The sequence below is a fragment of the Oenanthe melanoleuca genome, chromosome 7, assembly GCF_029582105.1.
Source record: "Oenanthe melanoleuca isolate GR-GAL-2019-014 chromosome 7, OMel1.0, whole genome shotgun sequence".
NCBI classification, from domain to species: Eukaryota; Metazoa; Chordata; class Aves; order Passeriformes; family Muscicapidae; genus Oenanthe; species Oenanthe melanoleuca.
The window spans coordinates 4698222-4721496 of NC_079341.1; the positions used below are offsets into that span (position 1 = coordinate 4698222).

A 23275-nucleotide genomic window follows, 5' to 3' on the forward strand; every position below is an offset into this window, starting at 1 on the left:
CTATCTTAAATCATGTAAGGTATTCTCTAGTGGAATAGGGGTAAGCTATTCCCCTCCTCCTCATGACTTAATATTTGGACTTTTGTCACTGGAATTGTATTTACAATAACAGATCCAATTAGAAGGCAATGAAATCCCTTTTCTGTGCTGGGCAACATAGAACCAACACAACAAACTTTTGACATAGGCTTGCACTGCTGTGGCACAAACCCTAAGAGAATGGCAGCTAAGTGAGCAACACCAGCAGTAGGGAAATCATGGAAAGGAATAAGGCTTCTGTTCAGGGAAATGATAAAGTCACTGTTGCAATCCAGTGCAGTGGGGCTGGTACAGGGGTACCCATCTTACCCTGGCTGTAAAGCAGGGCTCCAAGTAAAACAGATGGCCAAATCTACAAATTTAGCCTTGATAATGTGAGAGCAGGCTTGCAGGAGGTGAAACAAAGCTCACAGAAGGTGAAGTAAAGGCTTGTCTGTGCAGAGCTCACCTCATTTGTTTGGTCGTTGGCATTCACAAAGAGAGGCTTCCAGCCAGGAGGGAGGGCAGAGCTGCTGATGGCATAGCCATGGTTCTGAGCTGTGATGACAGCCTGCCCACTCACTGCATTCAGGACAGGCTGGTTCTGGCCTCTGGAAGAAAAAAGGACCACAGGAAAGAAGTGCCAGATGTGCTCAAGCGCCACAATTAGGAGGGGCTGATAACTGTGGGGCTGTACATAACAGTTCAATAGCAGCAGTAAAAGACAGGCAGCTAATCTCAAAACGATAAATCCTAGGGGAAGCTCTGCTATTCTTCAGCTTGATAGGGATAAATTAGATCAAAAACACTCAAAAACAGTAGAGCATGACATGGCAGTTAAATTAAAGCAAGGAGAGTGGCTGGGATGGAGGCCCTAAGGGAGTACAGCAGCAGAGCACTGCTGTTCAGAGCCCCTTCCAATGCTGAGCTGCTGTCTGGGAAGAAGAGCTGCCATACCTGTTGGCCACCTGCATCTTGTAGGAAGTAGCTCCAGCTGCTATTCCAGTGATTAGATGCCCCATGCTAATTCCAAACAGGGGCTCTGGGCGATTGCTCTCCAGCACCTAAAAATGAAAAGGTTTTCAACAGATAATTCCAGCATAAGCCATGCTGTTCCCTCACAGACTTGGAAAAAGCTCAGTGCTAGAGTGGCAACAGCCTATGAAGGAATGTTTCCTCCTTTTCTTCTCAGAGAGAAGCCTCAGAGCCAGCTTGGTGTCAAACTATTCACAGGGAATAAGCAATGGCACTGCATTACAGCCATTTAGTGTGTGACAAACCAGTGCTGTTCTCTCCTAAGGTCACAGAGGACCTGAAGGAGCACAGGGTACCTCAAGGCACTGGTATGGTAATTGTGGTCATCATGTTTGCCATTGTCACTATTGGGCTGGAGAGAAATCCCACAGGACCAACATAAAGAATATTCCAGGCAGCTGAAAAGCCTGAACAACATTTGGCCCATAACAAGTTAGTACAACCAACTGCCACATCAAGCACCTGAAAAAAAGACAAATTAAAAAGTATAATGAGCCAACTGGCACTGCACTGTACCTTTCTGACATTCTGAATCACTTCCTGGGCCTTCATGGGATCCCCTGGACCTCCAGAAATTAGAAGTCCATCATAATCCATGCCAGTGAAATCATGGTCCCATGGAACCAAATGCACTTCTGCACCTCGCTAAAAAAAATAACAAACAAAAAACAAACAAGGGAATAAGAAATGAAGGGAGGATGGGAACAAAGGAATGTTTGTAAGGAGGTTCTTCCTATGCTTGAGTTTGTATTTCAGTCATCAGTCATCTCCTTTGCCCACAATGCAGCTTCTCTCCACTATCTAACCATATTTCTTTCACAAAACTGGTGGACTTGAGCCACCTCAGTGTTTGTCAAGTTACTCTGAAATTCACTAATGAGATCAAAACTCACTAATGGAAAGCCAAATGAGTGTGTATGTGCACACATGTTCACTTTTACATAGTGCATTCATCCTAACTGCTAAATTAGGGTTTCACAGCCTTGTTCCATGACATGCCACAAGTAGCCCTACACATCAAAACTGAGACAAACATCCACATTAATCAAAAAAATTGATTCAGGGAAATCCTGTGCATCTAGAGAATATGAGGACGTTGCCTTCTGTCCTCCTGTGTGGCTACATCATGGTGCTAAAAACAGGAAAAGCTTTTCCCAGAATTCTAGAATCAAAGAATAACTTGGGATGCATGAGCCTCATGAGGTCATCAGGTCCAATCCCTGTGCAAAGCAAGGGTAATTTCCACTTTAAGGCAGGTGCTGAGGGCCTGGGGAAGCTGTGTTTTTAATGTCTTCAGCAATGAACATTCCATAAGTATTTTGGGTCTGTTTTAACCATTCACTACAGTCATTGCATTTTCCCCCCCTGTTTATTTATTTTTAACAATGTTGGGTCGACCTTCCTTCATTGTTCTTCAGAGAAGTTGTGCCTCATTTTTTGAAAAGTCATATTTTGGGGTTCTTCCCATGGCTGAGAAGCTGCTGTACAGGTCCTCTTCCTTATCCCCTCAATACATTTTACCAAGTGCAGACAACACCTTCCAGTGCATAAAAATCATCCTAAAAATTGTGTCTCACTTCAGGAGGGCAGCTAACTTTAAAAGGCATGTGTCCAGGTGGAAGGAAGGCTTGTGAGCACAGGTGAGGCTCTTGCCAAAGCAAAACAAGTGACAGGTGCCACCAAGCACTGACCTACCTTTACCAGCAGACGGATAATGTTGTGCTTCAACCCACAGTCAACAGCCACAACCTTAATTGGATTCCCTCTGCCATAAATTTTGACTTCCTATAAAAAGACAGACCATGCTGTAAATGACAGATCACAAAACACAGAGAAGATGGGCAGCAGAATAACTTTTCACTGTGCACTTTTCACTTTTCAGTGTGCAGCAACTGGTGCTTAACAATAAATTCATGTGGAAATCTCCAGGAATACTGCAGACATTAGTGCTTCCTCCATCTTTCTGTGAAAGCAGAAGTTATAATGCTGTTTTATATACTGTTGATTACAGCAGTAATGCAATTCCTAAGCAATCACTTGTTTCCATAGCTAATGACAAGTTTCTTTCCTGTGTGTCACCTCATCAGCAAAAAGCCAAGTCTCACATTACTGCAGCCCAAGAGAAACAGGCCAGAATTTATCTCACAACTTCTCCTCTTCCAGCTGATGTTCTTTAACTCATTCCACAAAATAAATTGTCACCAGTCCCAAATCTGTACTATCATGCTTTGTACACCCAGTTATCTACTGGTCACAGCCAGAATGGAAGAAAGTGAAGTCAAACCACTGTATATTATATGGCCTTGATATTGTGCCATGGCAGACTCACTGTCAGACAGCTCTAGCTGATGTAGGGTTATTTATGGACAGTTTATTTCTGAAGCTGCTGAATTATTTCACCTGACTGCAGGTAGCAGTTATTGATGTTATTCATCAATAAGCACATAAGGCTGCCTTCTTCTTCCTCCTACAAACAAGCTCTGTGCTTACCTTCACTTACACTCAGTTTCTGAAAGTTTATATTGACAAATGTGCTTTGCCCAAAGTGGCTTTTCTCTTGTGCATCATGGAAAAAAAACAAGTTGTTGGGTTTTTTTGGTTTTTTTATCTTTTAGACTAAGTAACCCCCCTTTTAATCAGCTTCCCTGGCATCCATATTTCACATCTGGGCCTCCTTATGAAAAGATACTAAAATCCATGTCCAATATGGCTGGTGCAGAGTGACAAACTGAATTTTTTAAAAGGAGACATATGGCCAGCCAGAAGGAAAGACATCCCCTCAGCAGATAATTCAGGATGAAGTTTGTTAGCAGAATATTGCAACTCCTCCCCGTGTGTTACCCTAACTCAGCTCTTGTTTGAACTTTTATCTTTGTGGAGATTGAAATGAAGAGGTTTCTAGGGATGCCTTAGGATTTAGCTTTTATTTTTTTCAGATCCTGTACTGCTTTAGTGTACAACTCTAAAACTCCACAGCCTGTCAGCCACTGTTCTCCTGTTTTATTGAGACCAAACAATTCCTCTGTAACTCAAGGACACCTTACTGTCTCATGACCTGAAAAGTATAAGCAGAAGTGAGTTGTGGGGGAGCAAACTGTTCATGTGACTTCATTTTATGGGTCTTCTACCTACTGTCCTCCAAGATTCTGGGTGGTGGGTTTCAAAAATCTCAAGAATATTAAGGTGTTTGGTTTTCACAGAAACTAGCTTAGTGTTCTGTGTCAGACACCCCTAAGAAAAACTCACCCTCCTTTTCAAAAGGGGCTTTTGAAGATCCCTCAATTTCTCACAATACCCATATTTTAAAAAATAACAAAATATTATGAAGCAAAGACCTCCTTCAAAGGTTCTCCTTAGCTGTTCTCATCATCAGAGGGAGTTGTGGGGCAACACTATTTCAAGATACTTTCATTAACCTTACTTTTAAAACTCTTATCACTCTAATTAGCAATGATTTGTTACATTTCCTTCAAGAAATTATTTTAGATGTTGCTGTCTCCACAACCCACCTGTCACACTCTGTCCTGCACAGACCTGACCTGTCCCCTGCATGTGGCCAGGGGTGTGTTTAGAGGGAAACTAGGCTGGGAGCTGGATCAGAAAACTATTAAAATACATTCCTTCTAAAGCCAGAGGATTTCCCTCACCCATAAAAAACTGTCCCAGTCTGAAGGAATTATGTAGAAGGGCTGCAAACCAGTGGTTGGGGAGAGTAAAAGCTCCTGCTGGCACTAGTGCTGAGAACTAAAACCCTGACAAACACAGGCACCAAAAAAATCTCCAACAAGAGTGTTTGCAGAATGCTGGCAGTTTTACACATTCCTTGCCCTGGATAGGCAATGTTAGCAAGCACAGTCTACATCACTAGCATTTAATCAAGGTGGCAGGGGGTGGGTAGGATATAATAAGAAAATCAATCACTCCTAGTGTACAATAGATAAGCAGATTGCAGATCATACTGTATGCTGATTTACATGAAAATCACCATTTGGCAACAGATAGATTATCATGTCCAGTAATTACCAACATTAAACAGCTTACTTCATTTACAGCTTTATATGTGATGTTGGTTTTTAAGCCTATAAAATGAAGCTATAAACATAATGAGACCACCAAAGTGCTGTTAATCTTATTATATCTCCCTTTAAGAAGCTATTTTCAGCACCTTTACAGTAATTCTGTCTTAGCAATTGCAGAGTTTAGCATCAGCAATCTTCCCTGTTTTGGAGATGCTGACTTGAAATGGCTCCACCTGCACCTTGCAATCCTGGATCACAACCTCAGCAAAGCAATTGCCATCCTTCTGTGTAGCAACAAATCCCTTACCCAAAACACAGTGGATGTGTGCAGCCTTCCTGAACTTTTTTTTAAGGAAAGCAACCATTCTTTTTATTAATTCTTTTTATGTTTGAAAACATCCACCATATGCCAGGTCTAACTGTATCCCCAATACTTCTCTGTCTTTGGAACACACAATCAGAATGTGGTTCAGACCACATTCAGCTCAACACAAACCATTTTTTATCTCCAGCACTGCACCTAAGGAGCCACAGAGATACTGAGGAAAGATTCCATCAAAGGTCTAGAAAGGTGCATGGTTTAGAAAAACATCTTCAAATTGTTTGTTTAGAAAAACTGCTTGATCCCCAGAGCAAATGAAGAGCAGTTACTCCCTGGAGTGTACAGCCCTAATACTATGGAAGAACTTCTCACCTTTGTTGAAACTTCTGCAATTAAGTTTTGCTCATTTGGGTCTGAAAACTCCACAGGTTGACCATCAAATTCAATCTTCCCAAGTACTGTGCCCTGTGGAAATACACCAGAAAAAACAAAGCATGAGAAAAGGAGAAGCTGTGAACATTGGGATGAGGTGTTGACAGGCCCAGCAACTGAAACAGCTGTTTAAAGATGGGGGTTTTGGCAGTTTATAACCATTTTTAGCCTTTTCACAAGTTTATGAGCCTTCCTCAGTATAAAAAAATCTGTTTAAACCCCTTCACTCAGGGGAGAGGCATTATCAGCAGTGATATTTGTTAACAGGCAGTCTGGCAAGCTGTGTTGTGACATAAAATTGTCTTTCCAAGAAGATCAGAATCCAGATCCCCACATAACTGTCATGTAGATCTGGGAGAAATCCACAAAGCAGCTCGAAGATTTTTTTGGTTTTGGAAACCCACTGTGAGGTATTCAGCTGCCTCCTGTGGATAGCTACAAGGCAGCAGAACTGCTGGAAGGCAAAGCTATGTAGGAGGCAGGTCAGCCCAGCTGTTTTCTGAATAAGCTGTTAAAAATAAAAATCAGCAAGCCCTACTCTATATTGCTGCTACCACCTGAGAGAAGCTAGGACACTCTTGTCCTGCCAGCAGCATATCCTTCTCATTGAAGTTCTCAGTGGAAAAACAATCCCTGCTGCTTTGGCTTTGCCCCACTCCTGGAGTAAGTGGAATTAATCTAGGGTTAACCTCTTCTCAGCATGGGAACAGGCTGTGCATTATAGAACTTTTCAAGGATAGAAAGTAAAACAGAGGAAGTCAATGTTTTGTGGTGAATTTATCACATCCCAGTTTCATGATCAAACATGTTAAACTCAGCTTGCTCTGTGGATATTACACCAATATTCACATTGGGATTGCTCCTTGGATTTAGTGATTCTCCTTTGAGATACTTCCCTGGCTTGCCATACCTGAAGTATTCTTGCTATTTCTTTAGGGCAAGCAACAGCCAATATCTTGCACTCTAAAGACAGAGTTTTGCCCCTAACAGTGGCTGACATCCCATGTCTTCTTGAGCAGTAGTTCTTTTTACACCAAAAGCTGCTCCAAGCATGAAGCTGAAGAAGGTAACAATCATCTTCAACAAATCCTGCTCTTGAAAATGAGGGTCCTGAGTAGTGCTTGAGAGCCATGGTTCTGAGTGCCACCATGCAAGGAGTCCCATAAGTGCTGATGACAAAGCTCTTAAAGCCCTTGCTCTCAGTCAAAATGTGCCCTGCATCAGTTTAACAAATCATTGTTTATTTCTGCATTTATCATAAGGAAGCCCTGTTCTCACCCCCAATTTTTATAGAGACAGGGAGTGAAATTCTAAGTGGTTTTTTTTTCAGCCTGACAAAACCGGGTGAAGAGGTGAAATTATGCACTTTCTAAAAAGCCATACACCAACACCACTGAAAGCCATGGCATAATGGGACTCACTACCATACACTGCTAAGTTACAGGACAAACACTGGAAGTATTAATTTTGGATAAAAGGAACAGTGATCTATTATGTCTTAAGAAAGCAAAAAACATGGCTCATGCAGCTGGATCAAGGGAAGCATATCATACCTTGCCACGAATTAATTTGGACAACATCCTGGTATCAATCCCATACAGTGCAGGCACCTGAAGAAAAGCCAAGGATAAATTAGAGAACAAGCAGTTAAAAAAAGTTAGCTGAGTTGTTCAAATCTAGCTTTTGCTCTAAAAGCACAAAATAAGGAGCTCATCTTTCCATCCAGGTCAGTTATTATTGTGTTGTTACACCTAGATTGCTCACCTGTTCTTCTTGCAACCACTCTCCCAGGCTCCTAGTAGCCTGCCAGTGGCTGTACTCACTGCTGTAATCCTGCACCAGCAAACCTGAAACCTGCAGAGAGAAAAAACATCATTTTGCACTGTAGGATCACCTTTGTACTTATCCAGTACCTTCAATTTTCACTATTTATTCACCATAAGCCATATCATGGACAGACTTCAGGCTATCTCATGAGTGTACCTGGGCCTTTTGACCAGGAAATCTGTAGAAGAATATGTGGCTTTGTAACCAAATCTGCAAATTGCACTGAGCTGACAAAACACTTCTTGTCAAAAGAAAGAAAATGGAAATTTAAAACAAGGCAAAATGTTTTATTTATATTCTTTTTTTAATAAGAAAACTTTTCAGTTTGAAGTAGCATTTCATTTCAAAAGTCAGCTCCATTTTTCAACAGAGTTAGTGTATGAAACAATCATTTCACCTCAGAACAGATATTTCCAGAAGGCACATGGCTTAGTACAGAAATCAAGATGGAGTCTTTTTTGCCACCATTCCTTCAAAGAGCAATACCCAGAAGAAGAAAAAGAAAGGTTGAGTATCACTGATTCCTTCTATGAGGGAGCCAGTAAACTCTTAGACACACAGTCTGCTGGGCACAACCCTTTGATCAGCACTGCTTCTCCCACTATCACCTTGATCCCATCAGACTCCAGAAACCTCCTGAGGCCCATTTCATCCAGAGCAGCCGTGTCAGGCACTCCACCATTCCCAACTGTGGGGTTAGCCAGGGTAAGGATCTGTCCTTTGTAGCTGGGATCTGTCAGGGCTTCCGTGTACCTAGGTGAAGAAACAGTAGAAGAAAAGTGCATTGGTCTGGAGTCAAAAGGAAAACAAAGACAGGTCTGAATTCCCATATGGCAAAAAGACAGAAATGGTATTTATGTGAAGATATTCTCAGAATAAAAGCAATCACATCTGCAAATATGTCCTGACTTTGCCATTTGTGGTTAAACATTTAAACTGTAGCCACCATTTAATGGGACTGCTACCAACCCTGACTGACAGGGTGTCAGGTTGTATTCTGACTCTGTCAGTGTTTTGAGACTGTTCTTTGTAATACTGTATTTCTATTTTAATTTTCCTAGTAAAGAACTGTTATTCCCAATTCCCATATCTTTGCCTAAAAGCTCCTTAATTACAGAATTATAATAATTTAGAGGGAGGGGGTTTACATTCTCAATTTCAAAGAGAAGCTTCTGCCTTTCAATCCCTAGGAGATCCAGTCTCACTTTCAACCACATATAGGGTAAATATGGTCTATATGCTCCTATTCTTCAGCTTCAAATTAACAGACAGTCCTTCACTTTCTCCCTTAACTGTAGAATACTGTTGCAAATATCCCTTAAACAATTACAGTCTTTCAACCCAAAAACAGCTGCTATTTAGCAACAGATGAAGTTATCCCCACAAATATTGAGCCAAATGCATGAAGACACTTCAGGATGAATCTGCCCTACACAAAATATAATTTACTACTGTCATTATCGTTTAAACAATACTTAATTGGCAACTCCAGCCATCTACCAGGTATCAGCAAGTCACAAGAGACATTTTTATGGAACACCAGACTTCCTGCCAGAAGATTAATTGTCAAACACTGGGAAACTCTTCACAAAAGCAGGACTGGCTGCAGGCAGATATAGACATCAGCCAGCTCTGAGAAATGACAGGTCAAACAAACAATGGCCAGGAAATATTTTCAGGTAAGCCTCTCCTGATGCTCAAATCTGTATTTGCTGCTGCAGGTAACCAACCACACAAAGCTCAGTGTGATCTCAAAACTGCAGAAGGTACCAGGCACATGGCATTGTTCTCTCCTTCTGGGCTAATTGGTTATGCTTCCAAAAGACTCCTCATTAGTGACAAAGCTAATGTAAGTAACCTTTGCATGTCATTTGAAGGACAGAGAGCCATTGGGTCTGGGTGGGGTGTGCAGGCAGAGCTTGGACAGTGCCCTTTGAGCAGGAGCAATGTCATGTGGAGCACAGAGGAGCAGTGGAAACACCAGCTCCAAACGTGCTGCAGCACCAAATCCTTGCTGTGCCTGCCCAAAGGTCTGCCTGATTTCAGTAAACTCCCATCAACCCATCCTCTCACTAGAATATCATAGAAAACACACACATTTTTTGGAGGTAAACACCTTTATGGGTTGTAGCTCTTCTTCTTTCTTAATTGGAAATCTCCTCTTTTTGTTCCTATACCAAACAGATGGCTGCAACAATAGGTTTCTTTTTTTTCAGCAAATGCTTCTGAAAAGTTCATCCTCACGTTCTTCTATCAAAAATTCAACATTTCACCCCAAAAGGGTGCTCTTGGCTCTCTATTCCAGAGTAATATGTCAACATGTCAACATTTCAGGAAGCTTCAGCTAGCTCAAGCCTGAGAGCTGCATGCACACAAAGTGTGCTCTGCCTCCCATCTCTGTAACATGAATCAGATTGTGGGAGTCCAGATGAGGAGACACAGTGGAGAAGCCTATTAATGACCCCAGGACAGAGCCCATGCTGGCCCCACTCAGCACCTGGAAACACCCACTTCACAGAAAGCAGGTCTGAGGATTGCCAGCACCCCTGCACTAACCTCCTGCTCCCTACTGTGACAAACTGCTGCCTGCCCCAGCAGCCTGGACCCTTCTTCACCCTGGCACTCCTGTGTCAAGGAGAAGGGACAGCTGTGTTCCTCTGGACACACAGATCTCTGTGATCAGGAGGTACAGCTACAGGCTCCTTTCAACAGAGAGCAGCCCCAGGACTGGTAGGAAATCTGCCACTTTTATGTTCTGCAACAATGCTGCAAACTCTTGTCTTCCATTTCTCTGAATCAATCAAGATCATGTTCTGTACAGGGGGCTCTGAAGATACCACCTCACATTTTGAATGTTTTCTCCATGCCCATATGCTCCCCAGCACAGAAATCTCTGTCACAGCATCCTCTCCAAATGATTAGACAATGAACAAACACAACTTCTACTGCCACAGTAACATGTGGAGAGGAAATTAATCCTTTAGGTCCTCCTTGACTTTTGTGATGTGCCAGGATTTATGGCCCATAATCTATCAATGAGAAGAGAATTCTGGTGCCCTCCATCATTCTGATCTATATTAAACAGTGGCTTGTTGGCAGGTATATTAACACTGCCAGTAATTAGTGCTGTCAAAATGCTTAAATAATTGTCTCCTAATGCAAAACTCTGCAAACTGATTCCCCTCTGCAGCAATTTAACATTCTCAACAATGATACCATTTAAAATTCATCCTGTGAGTACTGAGATCTCCAAAGGAGAGCAGAATTTGGGGAACACAATACAAGCAAATCAGCAATGAACAACTGCAGAAGAAGCTCAAGCATCAACAACTTCAGAGATGTCTTATCTCCCCAAGGACCTGTCCCTGTCCTTACCAAAAGCCCCATTCCTCAGGCCAGATTCCCTCTGCTCAAGCAGCCCAACAAAAGCAGCATTTGGCTGCCAACCTAAGTCAGCACAGGCTTCTGCCACTCAAGAGAATCATGCTAGGTTAGGCATGCATCTGATCCTGCCCTTTAGGTGGAAAGGCACAGAATGCAAAAGCATCCTTACCTGTGGCATGAGCCAACAAATTAAGAGATGGGTCAGAAAGGTGGCCAACCTGGGGTTCAAAAATTTTGCACTTGGAAGCCAAGTTCCATTACCAAGAAGGCTGCAGATGCTTCAAACCTCAATAGCTGATCTGGGCAGAACAGACAGCTTCTCTGCTCTGACTCAGCAATTCAGGAAGTGATCAGAACCCTATGTATCTCATTATCATCATTACATTAGTCTTTAAAGGTGTTTATCACCACAAATGCTTTGGCACAACACATCTGCCTGGGACATCTCCATTAATTCTCTCTCTCTCTCTCTCTCTATATATATATATGGACTACAATGTAGTCTTATATAGAAAACTGCCTGCTTGGATCAGACCCTATCAGCTTGGAAAAAGCAGCTTTCACACTTCAACAAGCTTCCAGAGAAGTACTGATGCTCATAGGTCACTTGCTGTTGCCTTACCCAGAGAGCCCTGTGTTGAACACCACTTCCCCTGCTGTGGAGGATGGATAGCCAAAAGAATAGCCCTTCATCTTCATCCCATTTTCCAGCACCAGGTTCGCTGTCTGCACCTGGAGAAAGGCAATGAAGAGACTCAAACACAGGAGGAAAGGCTGGATACCTGCTTTGCATGCCTAACACTGTAAGTATTCCTGCCTTCTCCTGCTCCCAGCTGCCAAGACACCATCTCTTTTACTAGTCTGATGCCTTTTTTCTTTCTAACACTTAGGAAAAACACTGTTATCCTAATGAGCTGGCAAATCTCATTTGCTGCTCAGTGTGCTGCTCTTAGTGTGGGATCACCCTTCTCTACCCCTTAGTTCATTTTTTCCACATATGACACCTTGCAATTTACCAATACCATAACCCTGTAGGGGAAGGATCACTTGTGTCCTCAGTGTTTGCTCAAGGCCTGCTGCTGACTCTGCTGGCTCTCATCCAGCTCTGACCTTTGATAGGTGCTTAACTTCTGGTGCAACCATACAGCAATGCCTGAAAATAAGTGTGGGTTTAGTTGAACTGGTGTCAGACAGCAAAAACCAAAATACCAGCCTATTCTGCTGTAGGACACTAGGGGAATTCATTGTCACAACTGGGTCTTTGCACACATCAGACTAAATGTACCACCCTCTTTGGCCCCACCTGGAAACTAAACCTTTCTTACCCTGTCCAACCACTGGGTGGGAAACCACCAGAGAACTCCAGCTTCTAATAAATAAATAATGACTACATGCACAGCAGATTGGAGTTGGGAGATTCCCTCAGACAGCAGGATCACTGGTGACATGCAGAGGAAGAGTAAGCAAAGCTGTAAATAGATTTGCCAAAGGACTTAAAATCATTTGGATGATGAACTTTCAGGACCCTGAAAAGCCTCCATCTCTGGAAGGCAAGCACAGCTGTCTCCCAGGCACAGGCAGAGTGACCACCAGTGGTCTGTGCCACAGGAAATGTGCCAAGTGTGTCCACAAAAAGCAGCTCTCACTGTGATTTACCTTCATATTGGTTTCTTTCACAGAGCTATTCCTCTTACTGGGATTTTTAAAAGAAAAATCAAGATAAATTTGCTGCAGAAAGGAGCTGGAGAGCTACTTTCCATTAGCTGTAAACCAGATGAACAATCACAGCAAGGAGAAATTTCATCCTCAGTATTGAACATTTTGTAGCCATCATGACAAACATTCATTTAGAGCCCCTCTGCAGTCACAAATACCACACAGATCAATTACTAATGTACTGCAAAATACACTAAAAATCAAACTGCACTGCCAAGTAATTGTATTCTGTGCATCTGGGATGCTTTTAGCCTTGCCATTTTTTCCTCATTAATGTCAAACACCCAGTCATTCTGGAAAAGATTTAGCCATAAGTTTTGGAACCTTCCCACACCATTGGATAGTTTAGCCAGCAACACCAAAATCTCCTCCTTCTCCAGTTATAAACAGAACTTTTTGTGGCTAAATCCCCCAGGTTTAAACCAACCCCAGGTTGGTGAGCTCCTTAATCTCCCTGCACTGCAGAGAACTGCCAGACACTCAAAGCACAGCACAGAGTGGTGTGGGTACTTGGGTTTGGACAGGAAACAAAGTCCACAGTGGTAGAATGACCAGAAAATTTAAGATTCATGCAAGTGCTGAAGGCCAAGCCCCAGAGCAATCACTGTGAGCTCCAGAGCCCACCACAGCCCACCTCCTTTCTATACCAGACAGCACAGAAATCATTTCTGTTGAACAGAAACCCTTATTATACTATTAGAGCCCCTACACAGTGTTCAAGTAATGCAGAAAAATGTCCCTGAGCAGCCATAACCTGCCTGCAAGTTCAGCTATAGCAGGGGATAGATGTTCAAATGTTTTCCTCCCATCCTTGATTTATTATTCTTAATTAAGTGGTTGGTTCATTGAGCATTCTCAAAGCAATTATTCTTGCTCACATTTCCAGTGGAGGTGTTACCATATCCCTAAGCTGCCAGCCTACCTTGCTTTTTCAGTTTTGTTTTTAAGGTGAAAAGTGATTTACAGGCTAGAGTGAAGGCCAGTAGTTGGCTCAGTCAGGGGTCAGCTGGGACAAATACTTTCAAAAAAAGAACAAGCAAGAAATAAACAACCCCCCAGAGCTTCCAGGAGGTCCTTTTGTCTTCACCCTTCTCAAAAGCATCCCCACATAGCCTCAGATAAATCTCTGTTGTAATCTCAACTAAATTGTTTCTGCCACACACTCCCAATGTAAGATTTGCAATCTGATTTCTTCTTGCTCCACATCAGTAACTTCACCTTTAGCAGAGGGCCCTGTGCTCCAGAGAGGCTGCAGCATTCTTCAAGAGCTTTGAGGATGAAGATGGGGAACAGAGAGGGTCAGGCTGTTGATGCTGTGTTGATAGATTTTGTGTATTTTGTCAAGGCAACTTGAAGAGTCAACTAGTTCAGGTCCCACTTCACTAAGCACTTCACACATGAAGTAAAGAAAGTTAAGAAGTTAAAAGAAAAACAAAGCTAAACCCAGTAAGAAAGTAAGAAAGCAGATGAGATTAGTTCCAGTTAGTTCCCTGCTGTAGCAGCCCTCCCCATCTAAAAAGTGGATGATAAATATCTACAGTACAATTCCACACAGCACAACAGTCTCTGCCACATTTCTTGGCTCACATCTGTCTGTTCTGGCTACAGAACAGCTGACACATCAGAAGCAGAGAAGAATCCAAAGCTCCAAGATTCCTTCTACAATAAAAATCTACTGCAAGGACTGAGCTACATTTCACTCTCCCAACACCAAAACACCCAGCAACAAAGGAGTAGTTTTCTCTTTGATGGAAATATCAAACTGATTCTTACTCTTCTTGTGACTACTATGCTGGAAATCTGGACATTGCTAACAGTCAAGATTCTTTTTGCCAAACCTGTGCAAAAATATCTGTATCTATCTGATTTTGCCCTGGCACATTTGTTTCTGGCTAAAAGAGAAAACAGGGCAAGAAAAAGAATGAGTAAAGAAGAGTCTCTTGGGATACACTCCCAAAGAAGCTTCACACCTAGGATATTTTCTGGGGAGAAGCACTGGATTAATTCCCTTATCATCTAAGAAAAACCCAAAGAAAAGCAGCACAGGAACCATGGCAGAAAAGTCACAGTTCCTACAACTTAAACTCAAGGCTGTTCACAACAATGCCACAGATATTTGTCCATCACAAAACTCAAAGGAGAAGAATGAACCAAGCCAGATGAGGCACCTGTCACAAGTTAGGAGTCATGGAAATGAGCACCCCTTCTCCCACCCCACAGTAGTTCCCTAAGTTCCCCCATCTCTATGGGAATGGGCCCCATTTTACATCCCCTTCACCCCCAAACAAGGAGTGGAGTACCTTGTCACTCATCTTTAGCTTCCTCACCCATCTCTCTACTCTCCTTGCAGTCCCATTTCTTTCACCTGCCTCAAATACATTTGAGGAGTCCTTTTGCAGTAATCTGAAATAGTTTCTAAAGCCAGCACTCTACAAAATCTTCGTCTCTCTCTCATTTCTGACTACATTTTTAGCTCATTCCTGGTGGTTTTTATAGCTGTCCCAAACCTCTCCTTACTGAGCCAGCTATACTGTTACAAGCCACCTATTTATTGCTCATACTACCTTTACATGCCCATTTAACTGCATTGGCCTCAGAAGAGCATTAAACAATAAGAGCTTCAACTCACAGCCTCTCTGCCTATTCCTGAATTTTAAACAAGCTTGATTAACCTGAAACCAGTGATGCTAAACATCCCTCCTGAGAGCCCTGAGGGGTCTCTGGTCTGCTCTCTGCTCCTCCTTCACTCACAGATGCCCATCTCTTTTTAAAATGGAAAGATGGGGTGTAATAGGGAAATATGGACCTGTAAGTCCCCACATCTAACAGTACTCACATACAATGGTGAGTTTAACTGAACAGAATATAGACTTGGGAGAAGCATTATTAGGCATTCTTCTAAAACTACCACCTCTCCCTCATGCTGTCTAATACATAGGTTAGATGTTTTCCTTGTATTTTGTTATGTTTCCTAAAGTAGCCCAGTGAGAAAAAGCAATTAAAGGCAACTAAATGCTCATTTAAGCCTGCAATAATGGAAGAATGGGTCCATTACCTAATACTGCCATTAGTCCAAACACTGCATCATGGATCATAGAATGTCCTGAGTTGGAAAGGATCCACAAGGCTCATCAGGTTCATCCAACTCCTGAATGTCCTGCACAGGACAACCCCAAGAATCCCACCATGTGCCTGAGAGTATTGTTCAAATATTGCTTGAACTCTAGCATGCTTACATTGCATTTTATACTTTGCTCAAATTTCTCATAAATACCCATTACCTCTAATGCTGGTTGGAACACCAAGCCCAGCCATAGGTCACTGCTTGGTCACCTGCCTCACAACTAGACTTAGCTGCCACACTCTGATGCAAAGAAACTGGCAACTCATGTGCTGAAGGAAGGTGTATAAACAGGAACACTTCTTGCCTTATCCTGAATTCCTATGCAGAGGAATTTTTGTTTTAAAAGTATCATAGTATCATAGAATCATAGAATGATGCTAATTCATTCTCATCTGGATGGAGAGATCTGCTCTGTTAGCTATCAGTCCTTTAGAGGGTGAGGTGTTTCTAAAGAAAAAACACATAATAATTAACTGAAACCCTGAACTTCCACCTTTTGGTGTAACTTACCCTATAACTTCCATTCCAGACTAGACAAAAAGTATGTTTGCTTAGCTAATAAAACCATTTAGCCATGCTTAGGGTTCAGACAAATTTCCTCTGGTTCATGTCTGCAGGTAAGCCCTGTTATCTGCAAGTTATCTCTGCATGCCAAAGACATCTATTAAACATAGTTCAGTCACTGTTACCTTGATGCTCAACAGTCTGGTACCTGTCCTTGAGAAACTCCAGTGATCAGCAGACACATTGCAAAACTTCAATCTGCCTTCCAAAGTCTTCACCACTTTGCAAGCTGTCAAAATTCTTGTCATCTTGAAAGCTGCTGATGGGTAACTAAAGTTTAAAGAACAAAAGAGAAAACAAAAATCTGCTTGTGTGTATTTCTTCAAGCTTTGGTGCTGACAGTCATATGCTCTTGTAGATCACAGGGGAAGGGAACAGAGGTGCAGCAGGCACACTGAACTGACTGTACAGCACTGCCCTCCACCCTCCCATTTATTCTGCCCTTAAAAGTCTCATGTTCAGCCCCACCTCCTCCCACCCCTAGCACAGGTTCCAAAGTGCTGTCTGTCTTCAAACAAATGAAAAATAAGATTTTCACAACAAAGAATAAATGGTTGCAAAAGAAGAACATCTTTTGGTAACATTTCAATGGTCAGCACATGAAATAAGATGAAAGTTTCCACATATTATTCCCTAACTACTGATCTTTGTGACTACAATATTTTGCCTATAACACTACTCTTCATAAAGGAAACTACTCCTCATTAGCCAGAGATGAAAATGCCTCATTAAGACAAAAGCTGGGGGAGAAGTATGCCCATTTATTACTCTTCAAGAACTAAAAAGAAGAGGCATCTTTTGAAACCCAGGTGATCAGAGTTTTAATTGTCTCAAAGCAATATACACATTATAAATTCACCAGGTTGAACAGTCATGAACATCATAAAAGACAGAAGAGAGAGCAATGGGTTTGAGTACCCTACATGACATGAAAAGCTTTTTTGGATATTTGAATGAGAAACACCTAGAAAAGGCCCAAATCCAGATGATTGAAAGAAACAGAGATAGGGTAGAAGACTGGGTGTAGAGAAGCTCACTGCTTCAACATGGGTTTTACAGGTGTGCAGAGCTGGGAGAACCAAGCCAACAATATTTCCTGATAACTCCACTCTGGTTTAGGACACAGTAATTTTTCCTACAAGAAGATATCTGACAATCATCCTGATTTATTGAAGGAGCTTGAGAGACACAGGTTTTGCTTTTTGCAAACAAACAAAACCAAATAAATACAGAGGACTGGAAAGTGTTTTTGGTAGCTCTTCCTCCATTTGCTTGGCTCTAGTCTGTAGTGATCCAGAAGCCAAAGCCATGCTTGTAAGTGACTGAACTGCAAAAACCTATACCTTGAACAAGAAAGGTCATCTCAATATACAAACATGTGAGCTCACACAGAGACAGCTTTCTTCCAAAGCCACATTTCACATTATGTTAGCTTTAAACTGCCATGACAGTAATACACTGCATTTGGAAGGTTATTTGTCATGGCTATACTGAGGAGGAGATTCCACACTCCATTTTGCTCTCTGCCAACATCAGGGAGTGACTTTGGCTCCTGGGATAGATGTTTGAACCAGAATCAAACCATTCTGGCAGTGTCAGCACCCTGACTGCCCTCTTCCACCATGTGAGCTGCAGAGAGGCTGCACCATGAAGTGATGGATCCACACAGAGACTCAGTCCTTCCTTCCACCATGAGGCCATTCATGAGCACAGGACATAAGGAATGAGCAGAAAATGGGCAGAGTGGCATTTTGCAGGTGCAGGCAGCTGCATAACCACATACACACTGTGTTCAGTGTGTCAGGGATCCACTGCACACAGACAGACCCAGTGTGGCAGCTGAATGTTAAGGGTTAAAGGCTATTAAGGCAAAAAAACAGTTTCCTTCATCACCTACAGAGCAAGGATATTCCACTGACTGCTGCTTTATATTTGACCTGCTGTCTTCCCTATTTTCATGCATGTTTTATTAGAATTGATTAAGTCCACCTCAGAGTTTCTGAGGTTAGGAAGGTTATACCTCCAGTATAAGAATCTTAAAGCCTCCTCCACGATGAAGGAATTTCCCTCTGCCAAAACCAGGAGAAAACATCCAAGCTATTTGTCTCTCTGCCAACATGCTAACAAAGGTCACAAACTATTGACACCTTAAGCCCAGAAAATATATAATGTATTCCCTAAAGAAGCCTCAGCTCTGAAAAACCTGTAAACACACTTCTGTGGCTTGGATAGATTTTAAGTATGCTCTTTGCTTAACATAAAGACCAGAAAAGGCAGAATCACTAAGAGATGGAATCCCTTAGGAAAAATAAATAAACCATAGAATGGTGGAAAAAGAGGAGAAATCCATGGTTTTATGAAAGTGCAACCACACTGCTAAGCTTAGAACTTGCCATCATTCCAATTGTAGCACCCCTACAGAAAGAAAGTTTGGGCAGGGGCTCTGGAGGAAGGATGTCTCAGAGAATTCAGGAATGGCAGAAGATTCACTCAGATGAGAACAGTTCAAGTACTGGAGGAGAAAGTGGGAAATTGCAATTCTGGCTTGCTTGCCATGTCTTGGGTGTTTAGAGAAAGGCTGAGTGCCTTTTGCTTCATGTTCAGTTACACTGTTGTACAGAGAGAGGGACTAGGGAGAAGGAGAGCAAAATGCTCAGTAAAATTAGGAACTTTTTGTTACTATTTACAAGTGGAAAACCCCAGAAACAATATTCATCACATAGCCCCACTGGACCATAAAATAATGAAACAAAATCAGTGGTCTGTGGCTTTGCAAATCCCCAGGGACAAGAAATTCAAAGAATGCTAAGCACCTACATTTTCAGAGGTTTAAAACAAACTGCTTGATCTTAAAAGAAGAGCTCAGAGCAGATGGGGCCCTGCTTAGATGCCCCTGAAGTGTTGCCCCCAAATGGAAGCACCTAAAGCCATTTGTCACAGCTGGGAAGCTCTGCTTTAAGCAACCAAGCTATGCAAGATTTTTCATTTTCAAGTTTTCTGTGAAAAGATCAGGATAGTTCCAATTTTGCTTGAGAAGCAAGAGATCAGGGCCAATTTGTGAGCATTTTGGGCCAGATCCACATCAGTGCAAGTCCCAAGTAATTGTCTTCAGCTCAGTGGAGCTTCAAGTGCCATAAGTCTCCCCTGGATTGGGACAAGTGAAACAAGCAGCCCACAATGAATTGATTGGACTCTAATTATGGGTGAGATCAGAGAAAAGCTTTTTCCCTCCATATATCCTTCAGATACTTTTGGAAATATCTCCTGCCAGATTGTGTCTGATTTCTGACCACCCTGTCTTGTCTCCACTAAATTACATTTGAAAAATACTGACTGGGAAAGCAGGATAGTTGAAAGTTCCAGCCAAACTGCAATTCTCTGCCACCACTGGGAAGAAGACAAATATTCTCCTCCACCTCTACAGTTCACACCAAATCCCTCAAAGTGATTTTGAAACATTCTCTTCTATTTCAAGGCAAGCTCCACTTGCTTCCCAAGGAACTTAAAATGAAGAGTTCTGAAAGCAACCTGAATAATACTGAGATTTCCCATCTATTTCCTAATCAGGTGTTAGTTTATCAAGAGAAATCACTGCAGAACTAGGTAGCAATTTTTGCTCAAACCCCATTACCTCAGAGATAATAAGTTACTTTTTTTTTGCAGTATGTATTTGGGGAATAAACAAAGTTCTCTTGTTCCCATGCAAATGAAGTAACAGCATCCAGACATCCCCCATCACCCAGTCCTCTTGGATTGCTGCAGGTGAGAAAGTTGCTTTGATCCAATCTTAGCTCAAATTAAGCATTTCAAGAAAACCCTGCCATGCTTAGAAAATGGCAAATTTTAGAAATTTTCTAATTTCTCATTAGGAAATGAGAATTTCAAAACTAGAGCTGATCTTCACCTGTGCATATAGAGAGAAACTGAAAGGAATAAGAACCAAGTACAAGTCTTACCCCTCAGCTCTCCTGAATTCTGGTGTTTAAGCCACAGCCAGAACATGGGTTTTTTCCCTCTGAATTTTTTCTACTCTTAGAGGAGGTCTGGAGAAAAGGGTATTTAAAATTAACAGGAGAGGTTCTTAGCAGATCTTCAGATTCAGGTGCTGCTTTTTGATTCAGTCTTGCAAACTCACATGATTGTGCCAGGAATGTTCCAATATAAACTCAGATTTATTTTTTTTAAGATGGAAACAATTCCAAGTGACAAGGCAAGAACAGTAACTAAAAATGGATGCTCCTAGCAGTACTGTACTCTTGCTTGCAGCTTGTTCTCCATCCAACTCAGTGCCTTCCTGAGATACAAAGTGCTCAGCCCTCTTCAGTCCCAAGTTCTTTCTACCCCTAAAATCTGGATTAACCTTAACTATTTCCTGCAGAAGGCAATAATCCATATGAAAACCATTATGAAATCTGTTTTTAACAACAAAATTTAATCCTAAGTCTCAACCTTGCAGTCCTCATTTGCAGGGTAAAGGAGAACACACCAACATGAGCCTTGAGCCAATGTAAATTTATCAAAAACACAAAGTGCTTTGAACAGGACATGCAAACTTCATGAGAAACAAAATTCCAAAATTCAGGCTGTCCCCCTCATGATCTTTGGCTGACAAAGGCTCAGTCTGAAGAAAACATGGATGCATTCATAGTTAGGGACCTGTAACTTGAAACAACTTCCTAAATCTGACTGAATGTCACATTTTGTTTGGGAGTCCAAATAAACAAAAGTATAAAAAAATGTTTTAAATTGAGTTTCTCAAGATCTGATTTTATTAAGTGCTGCAAGTAGTTATTTTCACTACTACAGAACACTTTTTTTTAGAAAGATACTATTTTTCCTCTTTTAAATTAAAAAATATTTCCTTCTATTTGTTTTTTTTTAAACACAAACCCAAAAGCAAATTTCAGTTAGCACAATAACTGAAGAGTTTCATTTTGATATTTTAATTGAAATGTCAAAAAGCATCAGAATCAAACTGAGATGCAATGTCATTTTCCTTCAAAAACATTAGTTCAGTCCAGCTGACAGCTAAGAGCAATTCAGTTCTGTGAAGTAAATAGTTTGCTCTGGAAACAGACCCTCATGCCCTATTCACAGTTTCATAAAATGAAAGAAATATGCCTCAAAAAAAACCAAAGTATCCAGGGTGGTAGCAAATCCCACAGGAATTCAGGATACAAAAGTGTTTGCAATCACTTAACAGACCCTGTGACAGTTTTAATTAACATCCTGTATGATAGTTTTAAAAGCTAATAAAGACTTTTCATTTTGTAAGGAAAAATAATATAACAACATCATTGAAAATCTCAAACCAATGCCACATGAAAGAGATTTCTAAAGAAATAGCAAATTTTTTGGTAATTCTGAATTGTCTAACTTGGCACCTCCCTTCTTTTCCAGATTTTGTCTTTAAGCAAAAATCAAGACAGCCTTTTGATGAATAAAGAAAGTTTATAAAATGCTTGACAATAACTATTCCCACATTAGAGAAAATCTATTTTCAAGGAGATTACACTTTTTATTAAGGCTTGAACAGCCCAGACTCCTCTGTCTGGGATACAGAGCCCATGCTTCACCCAAACTTGACAAAGATAAGGCTCTTATCTTCAGCAAGAGAAAAAGAATCAACATCTTGAAAGCGGGTCAAATTTCATTGCTGCTGAGATTAACAGCTCCTCTTAGATCAGCTGACTTGGAAGAAACAGAGAAAACCCTTGCAGTGTCTGGAAAAGACTGACATTACTCCAAGAGGTCAATTCCAGAAAGTCCTTAGGCAGCAAAACCCCCGAGCTGGCAGAAGAGGCTGCAGGAGGTGATAAGGAGAACCCAAACTGCAGTTTGCTCCCAAGCCACACCTCGGACACAGCTCTTATTCCCATGGGGATGCAGCCAAGGCAGGCTGGCCCCAGGAATCCCACAGATGCCTGGAAGGTGTCTGCAGTGTTTGGGAGCAATATTCCTCATTCCCTGACATCTTCTAAAAAGACACTTTTACAAATGGGGGCCAGAATTGGCAGCAATCCTTTTTCCCCTGTGATTCCAAAGGCTCATACATTTCACTGGCTTGTTACTGTGGATCATTAAAAAGGCCAAACTGGCTTTAGGAGAAGGCCTACACAAACCCAGTCTCCACCATGATACACATTCTTTACAGAGTCTAGAAATAATATCATCTTACAGTGCAAGATTAGCTACATTTGCTCAAGATTCCTGTTACACTTGCTTCCTCCTGTAGCAGCCCTGTCATGGGTGAATATGTGATAGGTTATCATACCCCAGTGTGTCTGGTGTATCAAAGAAAAACAAAATTGACTTGCTGTTGATTATATTATAAATAGATAGGCTTTTATCTAGGATGAAGGCTAAAACATACACTGTCCCCAGGCTGCTAATTTATGCATATAACTGTTTATGTGCATTTGCACAGTGTTCATTGGGCAGTTTGGTTTTTTTCTTTGATTTGCACAGTGTTCATTGGGCAGTTTGGTTTTTTTCTTTGACTTGATCATCATCATTTCCCCAGTTGTTAGATATAATTTCACTAAAATCAAAAATTCTGTGACTGAATAATTTTCACAGACATTTTGACCTGGAACAGATCCCCTGGCCCAGCCTTCTTGGTGGGCATGTACAGAGGATCCTGGCCAGCCCCATCACACACAACCCTGTGATGTGTGATCTTGGGTCCATGACCAGGGCAAATTTCCCAGAAGTGAAATAAGGAAACGAGTAGAGAGAGAAAGCATCCATCAGAAGAGATAAGCACCACAACAGAAATGTGTTATAGACATTTTTATTTCCTAGAACACAAGGTACTCACAGCCAGGCATTCTG

The 23275-nt window shown here is 41.6% G+C and overlaps 1 protein-coding gene across 1 annotated transcript in view; it reads right to left on the minus strand.

Moving 5' to 3' along the window:
* The window catches only part of CPS1 (carbamoyl-phosphate synthase 1), a 76133-nt gene extending 59444 nt beyond the window's left edge, over window positions 1–16689 (minus strand). Inside the window, exons 1-10 of the mRNA XM_056496540.1 lie at window positions 16567–16689; window positions 11660–11769; window positions 8262–8406; window positions 7591–7680; window positions 7380–7436; window positions 5767–5859; window positions 2749–2838; window positions 1570–1698; window positions 976–1082; window positions 488–629 (exon numbers count right to left, since the gene is read on the minus strand). Of these exons, the coding sequence (XP_056352515.1) occupies window positions 488–629; window positions 976–1082; window positions 1570–1698; window positions 2749–2838; window positions 5767–5859; window positions 7380–7436; window positions 7591–7680; window positions 8262–8406; window positions 11660–11769; window positions 16567–16689 (1086 nt within the window). The remainder of the gene's footprint in view (window positions 1–487; window positions 630–975; window positions 1083–1569; window positions 1699–2748; window positions 2839–5766; window positions 5860–7379; window positions 7437–7590; window positions 7681–8261; window positions 8407–11659; window positions 11770–16566) is intronic.
* Window positions 16690–23275: the final 6586 nt, after the last annotated feature.